This window comes from Oenanthe melanoleuca, chromosome 3 (genome assembly GCF_029582105.1).
Source record: "Oenanthe melanoleuca isolate GR-GAL-2019-014 chromosome 3, OMel1.0, whole genome shotgun sequence".
Classification (NCBI taxonomy): domain Eukaryota; kingdom Metazoa; phylum Chordata; class Aves; order Passeriformes; family Muscicapidae; genus Oenanthe; species Oenanthe melanoleuca.
In genome coordinates, this window is record NC_079336.1 from 52506928 (window position 1) to 52518937 (window position 12010).

Genomic DNA, 12010 nt, shown 5'->3' on the forward strand with positions numbered 1-12010 from the left:
TATCAGTTTTCCTTTTAATACAAGGGACTTGGGATTCTACCCTTTTCCAAACACCTAGTTATTTTAACAGAATGCAAAATTAAAAACTGGATTGATATTATGTTATTTTTTGGAAAGAATGACAATTTTCATTCCACCAGAACCCCAAACATCTCTGCATAACTGAGTTAACACACAGAAAACACTGGTCAGGTATTTAAAGTGATTTTTCTTATCCTGAAGCCATAGAGAAAGCACAAAGTGGTAGGTATGCACGACCTACATTTCCAAACGTGTTCAACAAACAAAACCAACTCAGTGCTTCAAGAATTTTGAACACCAGACCATAGCTCAAAATTATGTCATCAGTTTCATGCAAGAACACAGGAAACTGCTGTATCCTCATTTATGTGACTAAACATGGAGCTTACTGTTGAATAATTTTAAATTTTCACATATACTTTGTTTTAAAATATAGGTGACGTGTTCAACAAAATTCCAGGGTACATTATTTTTATCATATCATTACCCAGTGGGGAAGTTTTCCTTCAGGATATAATTTTCTGATTTCTGTAACTGCAAAGTAGGCAGGCAGCAAACAAGCATTTCTTTCTAAGATGTAGGCTACCACCTATAAAAAAAAATACATCAGTGTAAAAGACCCTATATAGGGCAAATGAATGCGTAATCTGTTTACTAGTCTGAGACAGCCCATTAAAACAGATACAAGAATTGAAATACTTTTTCTTCAGTTATTATAGTAATATTTTATTCTCAAACCTGTTTGTACAAGTGTAAGTTAGACTGTTTGAGCCTAATTAAGACCACACCTCTATGTCTGCCCACAAAGTACTAAAAACAATTGCTATTTTTATTCATTAAGAAAACAAAACTAATTTATTAATAATTTATTATAATGTTATTATACCTTATACATCTTATGTTAGGCAAGTCAAGCATTGAGCGTGACTCTCACATTAGGGAATTTAACACCTACTTACTATATCCCACAAAAGCACTTTGATTACTGCATAAACTGCAATTACAGTAAAGAATTAAAACACAAACAGTAAGAATTTCCTGTTGAACTATACCAACAATCAGAGCTATCCCAACCATCAGAAACTCACTAATACCAAGAGAATGAGGCCTATCTTCTATAGTGGTACAAAATCCATATAGTTACCTCTCTTGCTGCTAAAAGCTGCTGCACAACAGCTGAGCTCACAGTGTTTGGAATTGTTAGGATTTTCTCTAGGATCACTTTGAGCAGATCACGCACGCCCTGAAAGAAGGCACATAAAATTAACACTACTAGATATTATTTTTTCTGGCAGAAAGATTACACAATCAATATGGTCAGACAATATTTTGACAGAAAAAATAGTTCTTGCTGCTAAGTGTCAGAAGACAAACTGCTACTGAGAATATTAATACTGACTACATTAAAATTTAACACAAATTATATTAAATTCCTTATGGAACTTCTCAGTCTTAGGATGCTCCAGAAGAGAAAGCAATTGTAGGTATTTTAATGGTATTTATCCAGAGACATCCAACTACAAAGCCTTTTGCAGCCTGACCAGAGCACAATGTTGCATTTTATGTTTTCTGCTCTAATATGATCAACAATGCAGCAAGGTGATTCTCTGCAAGACATGCACGGTTTCCTACTCCTTCTGCTGGAGCTGTACCACGCCAAGGACTTGGCTCTCAGGAGCTTTTTTGCTATGTAGCAACAGAGGTTAAAGCAGAATTCCAGCCTTAATGCTTGACAGTTTTCAGTTTGAAGGTTATTCAGCTTATAACTGAAAATGGAGGAAAGGGACTGTAACAGAGAAAAGAGTATGAAGACTTACACTGTATAATACAAAATTATCTCTTAGGGTAAAGTTCAAAAGGCATTAAAAGTGCTCACTCAATTTTCTTTTACAAGAAAAGCAGACTTCGAAAAATTGGATGTCTCTGGATAAAACCATAAAAACAAAGGTAGCAAATAACATGTCTTTGCAAAGAGAAAGGAATGAGTGGAAGATACCTTGTAGTCTACGCCTCCAATAATCTTCCGAACCAATTTAAATGTTAATGCCCACAGCTGAGTCCTTTCCCACTCAAGTGTATCAGAGTTTATCAGAGATTCACAAACCATCCTAGCAGAAGGAGACATGCAAGAATGAATGGCAGATAATAAGCATGTTTTCCATCAGTAACTGTACAATGACATTGCAAAAATACCTCCAATATCACATATTCCAACATTATTACATTACATTATTACAACATGTCTCACCTGGGTGGCAAAAGTCCAGTTTCTACTGCCATTGCTAGGCAGTCATAAAGAAAAGAAATTCTTTTAGGACTGTGTTGACTATGAATGAATCTTACAATCCACTGGACACACTGTTCATGGGACTCCTGAAAAAACAAGAGGGGAGAAACAATGTATTTACAAGTAGTGAAACAAACTATAAAATTCATATAGTATCATACTATGAAAAACAAAACTAATACAAGAACAGGACTATAAATCGGTAGAAGTGATCTAGTTGCCCAACCTATAGTTTTCCCCACAATTCTTATGATCTTATTTTGAAGAAGCTCACTTGTCCAGCAGAAGTTGTTCAGTTGTCCAATACAGGGAACACATCCTAGCTTAACCACTGATTTCTATGGTCAACTTTGGTTTTCATAAGTAAGTTAGCACAGACTAAAGTAAAATAGAACTGTTCTACATTATTTTTTCCCTTTCACAATTATAATCAAATTCAGTGAAAATAAAGATGAACAGGCCTCCAATTATGGAGCAGTGTCTAGAGGTATCTAGCTTTTGAAAGGTGATTTTTTTAACCATCTTATTTTATTTTTTCCTCTTTTACCTACTTACTTTTACCAAAAATTCAGTAACAAACTACCTTTTATTGTTTATTTCTTTACTGTTACACTTCTATTTGTTTATCTTTGTTTGCACTGCACACCAACCTCTGTTGAACAACTATATAACCTTACAAATTTCAAAATTACCCTTCTTTTCTTGCAAAGTCTTCCTACATTCTTTACTACACCATGTCTGAAACCAGATTCTGAATGACTGGACACAGTCCTTATAGCGTAAGTGTTTGTCTACTAGAAAAGTTATCTTTATATAAAATAGTACCCAAAGTACAAAGACATAAGCAATCAATCAAATGTTAACCTGGGAAAGACTGCTCCAGAACTGTCTAAAAGCTCCCAGGCAGCTGATCAGTTTGGTTCTCTCATCTTCAGGGGTGTCCATAAACATCCTAATGCAAATAAGAACATTAGTTACCAGAAGTACCCAAAAAAACAAGTAGAAAAATACATTTATACAGAAAGTCTTGCACAAATAAAGCAGTATCACACTTACCCAGGAAAAGCTTCTTCAATTACTTCTGTTTTCTGTAAGAGAAAAACACCAAGTGAGCTACTGTTAGAAGGTTTTCTATGACTTATCAGTGCCCCAGGATGAAGCACAAAAGACAAAGACACTTTGTCGTGGATCTGTACCAGAGAACGAAAGGTGCCTTCTGCTAAAATCACATTATTCCAAGGATGAGATTGCTTTGTTTTCATATAGACATATAAATGTTGCAGATCCGGACTAAGGCTTTGTTTCTTTGTTTGGGGTTGTTTTGTTTTTATCTTCTAAACACCTAGAGATTAACTCACTTCCCAAAGCTGGAGAAGTTGTTAGATTGTACTATCACAGCTCTCTTCTCATAATTTGAAAAATTAGTATTTTTGAATTCCATTAATTTTTTGCTCCTCTTATGTTCCATGACACTCAGTTACACTAATCAAGCAAATACAATTACTTTCTTATCCAAATTTAGATCCATAACTTTTAAAATTTGATTGAATGATGTAATGGTCTTGTACTAGGTAAAAAACTAAACATGAATACCCAGTTTATCTCCCTAAGATTTTCCTTTAGCACCCCCCGCCCTTTTCTTCTTCAACTACATTTTGCTCAAATTATTATTCTAAATCTTCAGCAAATAGGTTCTGGAAAATATTACTCTAAAGCTTTTCCTACCTTTTGTAAGAATTTCATATTACACTCAGGTGTGATCTATCACTGACCACTGTGTTTTCACTGTTATATTATGGACATATGAGCACGTAACAAAATCGACTTTCTGGTGTTCGATTTCCATCATTTGGCCCAGAACTGCCTGTCACTGCTACTCAAGAAGCAAAGGAGAAGCTAACACTCATCTGCTCTGCACAGAAAGCAAGGTAAGTAAGGTTTGCTGCTGTTCACCAAGACAGTACCAGCAGCAGGGAAAGCAGTAAGTTGCTATTTTATCAGTTATGGCTCCAAAAATACAGAGACATTTTCTGAAGAACTATTTTGTCATTGTTCCTTATCAATCTTAGGCAAATAACAGTGCATAAAAACAGGCAGTGTTACAACACAGGCAAATAACAACACCAAAAATATGAAAACAATCTGAAAGGCAGTGCCAAAATGAGGAAATCAGCCACGTGTAGGCAATTAATATGCTACAAGCATCTTAACACCACACAAAGAAAAGTCCATCGTACAATTTATAATGCCAACCTAAAACAGAAAGGTTGGGCTTTTCTCTCCTCCACTGAAATTCATCATATGGAAATAATTTTCAATTGCTCTGAGACCTGCATATTCTTTCCACTTGAGACATTTCAATCAGCTTCTTTTTGTCTGAAATGTCAGTCAGGCTCCTGTTCAGGATCAGCTCCTGTCACCCCAGTGTTTCCAACTGTGAATGTCCAATATCTACCAAGAAGCTCATTCATTTGTGCTCCACACGTGTGATTAACGACCCACTGACTTGATTTCACAAAGGGAAAGTCCTTGTTTAATTTAATATCTCTCTATCATAAAGTCACACATCTAGAGAGGACAAAGAGAAGGCAGTGGAAGTATTTTTTCTGGATGATGCTTTTAATACTAGCCGTCACAGCATCCTTCTGGACAAGTTGTTGAACTGTGAACTAAGCAGGTTCACAGTGTGCTGGATGGAAGAACTGGCTGGAGGGCAGAGCTCAAAGGGGTGTAGTCAGTGGGGCTGCATCTGGCTGGTGATGGGCCACCAGCAGTGACCATCAGAGGAGCAGTGGTGCTCCTCTGGGCTCAGTTCTAGAGTAAAATATTTATATTTATATTTATATTTATATTTATATTTATATTTATATTTATATTTATATTTAGGTGCAGAAGTTGAATGGACCATTAGCAAATCTGCTGATGATATTAAACTGACAGGTGCTGTTGATTCTGTTGAGGGATGAGAGGCCTTACAAAAGGATAGAGTGGAGCACTGAGCAATCAGTGGCATGAAATCTAGCAAATGCCAGATTCTGTACCTGGGACAGAGTAATTCTGGGCACAAGTATAGACTGGGAGAGGAGTGGCTGGAGAGCAGCCCTGCAGAAATGGATCTGGGAGTGCTGATCAGCAGCAGGTCTGTGTGAGCCAGCAGGGAGAGCCCAGGCAGCCAGGAGGACAAATCCCATCCTGGGGTGCAGTAAACCCTGTGTTCATCCAGACAAAGGAGGTGATTATCCTGCTGCACTCAGCTTTGGTATGGCCACACCTCGAGTACTGTGAGGAGTTCTGGGGCCTTGAATGCATCCATGGGTAGGCAGAAAAACTGGGTAAAGTGTTGGAAGGAATGTCCTACGGAAAATCGAGGGGGCCTTTGGGCTAACTGTGCTTCGTTTTGCAGGCAGCATTGTGCGTGTGTATTTCCACAATCTGATCGTGCCATTATGCTGGCTCGCCTACCTGGGACATCCATCTTCTCCTTAAACTGCTTATTTTACAGCAAACTCAGCGCTCTGCAATTCGGCATTGGCTAAGCAAGCTGCTCTACGCCCATTCCTACTGTCCCAGCTTTCCTACGAAGCCCGGCGGGGGCAATGGCAGCACTGAAGCATCACCTTCCCTCATGGCTCCCCCGCCGCCGGGCACAGCGCGACTCACTGCCGGGGGCAGCGGAGGGGCTCCCCCGCACCGACTGCGCCACGAACACCCAGAGCACCTCTCCCAGCCGCTTTCCATCTCTTCCAGGATGGCCCCACCCCCAGAGGGAGCACGGCGGGCCTGCCCACAGCGCTGTCCCGGCGCTCCGGGGACGGACTCACCACCACCTCCTCGAAGATGCTCTGCAGCTGCGTCTCCATGGGCACCATGGGGATCGCCATGGGGCCGCGCCGGGCCCCGCCGGGCCCTTTGTCAGGCGCAGGCGGCGGCGCCCACCGCTCCCTCCGCCGCCCCGCCGGAAGCTCCGTCCCGGATCCCGCTCCCCGGGAAGCGCCTGCTCGGCACGGCCGTTCCGGGGAAAGCAGCGCCGCCTTCAAACGTGGCACTGACTTGGTTTTGGTTTTCTTTTGACGAAAATATTCCTTTAGGCTTGTTTGGTTTTTGAACAATCTTTTCTTTGAATAATCTTTTCTTAGAATATTTTGGCGAAATTCTGGTTCTTAGGCTGAAATCCCTCTCTGCAGGGCTGATCTCCAGGCACTACTCTCCCAATTTCTGTTTGTGCCCAGTTTGGTGTAATTACTGAGGACTTATTCATTCCTGTATCTAAAGACATCCAGCTTCCTGTATCCAGCAATGCAGAATCACAGAACTGCAGAATGGGTCGGCTTGGCAGGGACCACAGTGGATCATCTGCTCCAGCCTCCCTGCTCAAGCAGAGTCATCCCGCAGCACACGGCACAGGATTGTGTCTCGACAGTTCTTGAGTATCTCCAGTGAGGGAGACTCCAAACCTTTCTGGACAATCTGTTCTGGTGCTTGGTCACCTGCACAGTAATGAAGTTTTTCCTCATGTTCAGCTGCAGCTTTCTGTTGTATCAGTTTCTGCCCATTGCCTCTTGCCCTATTGCTTGACACCACTGAGAAAAGCCTAACTCCATGTTTTTGGCACCCTCCCTTCAGATACTGGTAGACATTGATGAGGTCTCCTCTCAGTCGTCTCTTCTTGAAGCTGAAAAGGCTCCCTCAGGCATTCCTTGTAAGAGAGGTGCTCCCGTGCCCAGGTCATCCTCTTAGGCCTCCACTGGACCCACTCCAGGAGCTCCATGTCACTGTTGTCAGAACTGGACACAGTAAAATGCAATAGTATTACATTAAAAATGAATACAATAGTATTACGTTAAAATCATGGAATCATTAAGGTGGGAAAAGACTTCTTAAGAGCATCGAGTCCAGCTTCCAAGTCCATCACCAAACCATGTCCACAGGGGCCACATCTACACATTTTGATTCCACCACCTCCCTGAGCAGTCTGTTTCAATGCCTAACCACCCTTTGAGTGAAGAATTTTTTTCCCAATATCCAATCTGAACCTCCTCTGGTACTACTTGAGGCCATTTCCTTTTGTCCTATGACTTGCTACTTGGGAGATGTGGCTGACCTCCATCTGACCACAGCCTCCTATCGATAGAAACCATTATAGATACATATATATAGATATACACATATATGCAGAGATTTTTATATTAAAAAGAAATTTAAAATGCCGAATCAAGACAGTTCTAAAATTTTGTGTGTGTTTGATGCTGACACTGTATTTTCTGAGCTGTCTGTGGATGTTTGGCTGCAAACATCCAGCTGGTGCTGGTAAACAGGTACAAACTTATGTCTTCAGCAGAAAAATAAAGCTGATCACCACCCTGTCTGATCAAATATCAAGCTGATAACTAGAGACCTCAGTGCAGTGAAAAATTAACATTTTCATGAGTGGAAGATAGCAGAGTGTACTCATGGGGAAAACACTCACAAGGAATTGGATAGACAATTACTTGTTTTAAATGTTGACAGCTTTTGTGTAAATAGGCCTGGAAGAATATATAACATAAACAATGAGAAATGGTGTATGTAAATTTAAGAAGTACCACAGAAGACGGTGATACATGGGGCATCAGTGCTTGCACAGCTAGCAGAGATACATGTTGTAGCCAGCAGGCACGGGATGCCTTGATATCAATCCTTTCTTGTCAGCACTGGTTAGGAAACAAATAATGGTTACATGCATATTATTTACCTACATATGCATGTAACAGCTGATCATTGAAAACAGAGGGAATGCAGTTGAAGGTCTGCTTGTGCTTGCTTGTCTTTCTCTTAGAGTTGGGTTGCCCAACTCAGTTTGGTTGTCTTAACATGAAGTTATTTATTCTGTAAGAAATGTTCTTTCTACTCTGAATTGTATGCTTATTTAAAGAGCACAACAATCTGACATGCCCATGCATGTCCCATCAACCCCCAGTGTCAGCACTTGTCCATCTTGGACAGAACTCCTCATATTTTATTAAAATGACAATGCACAAGGTGAGTATCTACTCAAATTCTGTGCCAAGCTCCTAATCCATTCCCACAGTACTGACCCTTAAGAGGACTGGAAACTGAGCCCAAAAGAAATTGTTTTACTCATCATAGTGTCTTATTGTTATTTTGAGAACCAGTCCACTATTCTTACTTTTTTTTTGCCTTACTTCTCTGTCACACTCCTGGGCTAACAGCCATTCCTATCCAACCCTAATACTTACCAACATACAATCTGTCCACTATTTTGTGCCTAATGCAATTTTACCTTGATTTCAAGTCATTAGCCAACATACATTCTAAACAGAACGTAGCATGCAAGCCTAAATCTTGCTGGTCATATTTAGTAGACAGACTTAGTCTATTCCTAGTTAGAGTCCTGGTTCACAACTTATCCCAAATACTATGCCAAATTTTGAATTTTAAGACTGAACCACTCAACCATATAATAGCCTTGAACCCCCAAAGAGGTTCAAATGGTGATTTCTGTCCTAAATGAACATCTTGTCTAACCAGATCTCATTTTAACAAAACTGAACTACTTATAATCCTACCTTTATGTAGAAGAGTAATAGAAAGAAGACTCTTGGTCAGGTACAAGAAATATTACATGTTATGTAGATGATTATGATTAAATTTGTTGTTGAGATAGTATCTAAATATTGCCAAAGCAGTATACAATATAAGCATGTTATAATATATAAACATATTATAACCAGCTAGAAATATACAGTTTTACAGTCTTTGGCCTTACAGAATACACAATGGCGAAGCGTCAAAACACCTATGGAGCTGCTTTAGGATTCTGACTGGATTTTGGTTCTTTTTACTCACCTGCCCAAAAGTGAGTGTTCCTCATCTTTGGGGTAGGCATCCCTTCCAGACAGGGGGCTCTGCCTAGAAGCTGCCTGCAGCCTGGGAAACCAGTTTGCCCAGTTGGCCCAGGCTCCAGCAGTATTTTAAACGATTTTTCAGGCTGATGTGTGCCAAAGTCAGTCAAAATCATTACAGCTCCTGTCTCTGAAATGCATCCTTATGGGAACATCCAGACAGTTCCTCCTGGAATGTTCACTGAGTGTTCTTACCTTAGCACATTCTCACTTGCTATTCTTATCTTAGGACAAATCGGATTTCCCATCAAAGGCAATTGTAAAGGAGTGGGGTGTGTGTATGGGAAAGGGCACACTTCACTAACTTATCTCAGTCACACTTTGGCAGAGAATCTCCTTAATTGGATGGAACTGGGAGCAAGGAGTGCAGTGGCAGGTAAGGCCAAAGCAAAGGTCATCCTGCTTTGCCTAAGGAAGTCAAGTATCTAGGAGGAGAAAGAGTCCTGCTATTAACCCTGGAGTGACTGCACCCGGGTGTGTCTGCCAAGGCAGAAACCACTATGAGACTCTGTACTGAGTAAAAGAGCCACACACCTCACCAAACAAGGCAGAAAAGCAGCATTTGCATTTGAAATTACTCTCTTCATCCAGACACAGTAAAAGCAATGCATTTTTCAAAATGGTTGTAAATATAGTATTACTCTAGCAAAAAATACCTTCATCAAAATGACCATTTAAATGTTTCTGGGTGACAAGAAACATTTATGAGAAAAATGGTTAAACTTTGAGATGTTTTTTCCTGAGTGAGTGCCATTCATTTTAGAACACAGATGACAAATGAGTACAAAGATGTTTAGAATTCATGGTGTGTGGGGTCTGTCATGGCCTTAGAGGGCTTGTGGCTTCTTAATAATGAAAATTGAAAGTGTCTAAAACACAGTGCTAATCAGAAATTACTCCCCCCATTTTTCTGACATGCTTGTTAACATGTATATGGCAGAGATGTCCTGCCTGTGTTCTTCGAAAACATCTTCTATCTGAAAGTGTCAGATGAACTGAGGATTGCAGTGTAACTATGGGGGAATGAGGGTTTTTTTGTACCCTCACCCTGCATTTGGAAAGTGTCAGTCTGACAGAATTGTGAGTGGTTGTGTGGAGCTGAGCTGCCTGCTCAGATTAACACACAAGTGTGCTTTTTGGCAGCCAGTGTGGGGCCAGAAAGGTTGAAAATAATGACAGGTTTGATAGGAGTGTGCAGTGTGCTCCACTGGATTTACAGCTGTTACAGCTGTGTGAGCTATTAATTGGCAGGCTACTTCTCTCACTGGAGGGCCTGCTTGGTTTGCTCTCTATTAAACTGGAGTGATTGTTCATGGTTGCTGCATGCTGTAGTGCTTATCATCTCACTTTCCTGTTCCTGGGAACATTTTGATAACAGCACTGGCCATGTGCCTGGGCTGACAGATGGCCTGGTCATTGCTGCTGTTCCTGTACTTCTGCAGGCATATTGTAACTATAGTCTGAACTCAGGTTGAAGGGGCTGTGAGCTCTGAATAACACCAGGCTGGAGCAGGTATACCCCAAAGTGTTTGTGGCTGTGGATATGTCCATAGTGGAGCAGTTACACTCCTGAATAATATAATCATAGAATCATTTAGGTTGGAAAAGACTGCTAAGTCCACCACTAAATCATGTCCCTAAGCACCTCATCTACATGTCTTTTAAATACCTGCAAGGATGGTGACTCAGCTATGCCCTACTGGCTTGACAATGCTTTTGAGGAAGAATTTTTTCCTAAGAAGAGGCCCACCTGGCTACAGTCTCCTTTCAGTAGTTGCAAAGCCATAAAGTTCCTTCCTAAGCCTCCTTTTCTCCAGGTTAAACACCCCCTGCTCCCTCAGCCATTTCTCATAAGACCCGTGTTCCAGACCCTTCCACAGCTCTGTTGTCCTTCTCTGGGCACTCTCCATCCCCTCAATGTCTTTCTTGTAGTGAGGGGCCCAAAACTGGACATGACACTCGAGGTGTGGCCTCACCAGTGCTGAGCACAGGGGACAATCACTGCCTGCTCCTGCTGGCCACTCTATTGCTGATCCCAGCCAGGATGCCACTGGCCTTCTTGGCTACCTGGGCACACACTCTTATGTCCAGCTGCTGTTCACCAACAGCCTAAGGTCATCTTCTGCAGAACAGTTTCCAACCAAGGGAAAGGCTGCAACCTGGAAGTCCATGGCAGCGTGGTAAGAGGAGAAGTTAATTATGGAATCTTGTTGCCTCTTCAAGGGGCCCAGGTACGGAAATTGAAATGGATGCAATGTTTAAGTGTTGTAGCTCATTGCTTGAGTTGCATGTTATATGGGAAACACCATAGCAGAAACCACATGAAAAGAGGGCAAGCCTCACAAGAATCCCTACAGGTTTGGCCCAACCTGAATAGGTTTTGGCAACCAGTAGCTCCACACAACACACCTCCTGTCCTGAGCAATCACCACAAGAGATGGAACCCCGGTCATTGAAGAAGGCAACTCAAGGGGCATTTTATGGACATTTTACAGGGGTGTCTCATAGAATAAAGGAGTGATGTCTGTCTGTAAATTAAAGGATGATGATGTGTGTATGTGTGTGTGTGTGTGAGAGAGAGAGAGAGAGAGATATTATTGGGGAAGTACTGGATAATATGGGACTTGAGCATGACACAAACTGTATAGAACAAGGAAATTGTACTAATTTTTGTTGCAGTGAAGTTTATTTTCTTCATACCAGCTTGCATAGTATCATGGTTTGGATTTTTTATATATAATTATAAATATTATAAATTTAATTATTTTAAGTTGCAGCTCATGCAATGCTCAAATTTAGA

At 41.0% G+C, this 12010-nt stretch overlaps 1 protein-coding gene across 2 annotated transcripts in view; it reads right to left on the bottom strand.

Annotated features, from left to right (window-relative positions):
- Nucleotides 1–6273, bottom strand: part of MED23 (mediator complex subunit 23) — a 36887-nt gene extending 30614 nt beyond the window's left edge. The window contains exons 1-7 of one of the 2 annotated variants that reach the window (XM_056487646.1): nt 6130–6273; nt 3365–3396; nt 3173–3260; nt 2270–2394; nt 2018–2129; nt 1166–1264; nt 509–610 (exon numbers count right to left, since the gene is read on the bottom strand). In XM_056487646.1, the coding sequence (XP_056343621.1) occupies nt 509–610; nt 1166–1264; nt 2018–2129; nt 2270–2394; nt 3173–3260; nt 3365–3396; nt 6130–6189 (618 nt within the window). In that variant the 5' untranslated portion in view covers nt 6190–6273. The remainder of the gene's footprint in view (nt 1–508; nt 611–1165; nt 1265–2017; nt 2130–2269; nt 2395–3172; nt 3261–3364; nt 3397–6129) is intronic. The other variant, XM_056487645.1, reaches the window with a different exon arrangement.
- Nucleotides 6274–12010: the final 5737 nt, after the last annotated feature.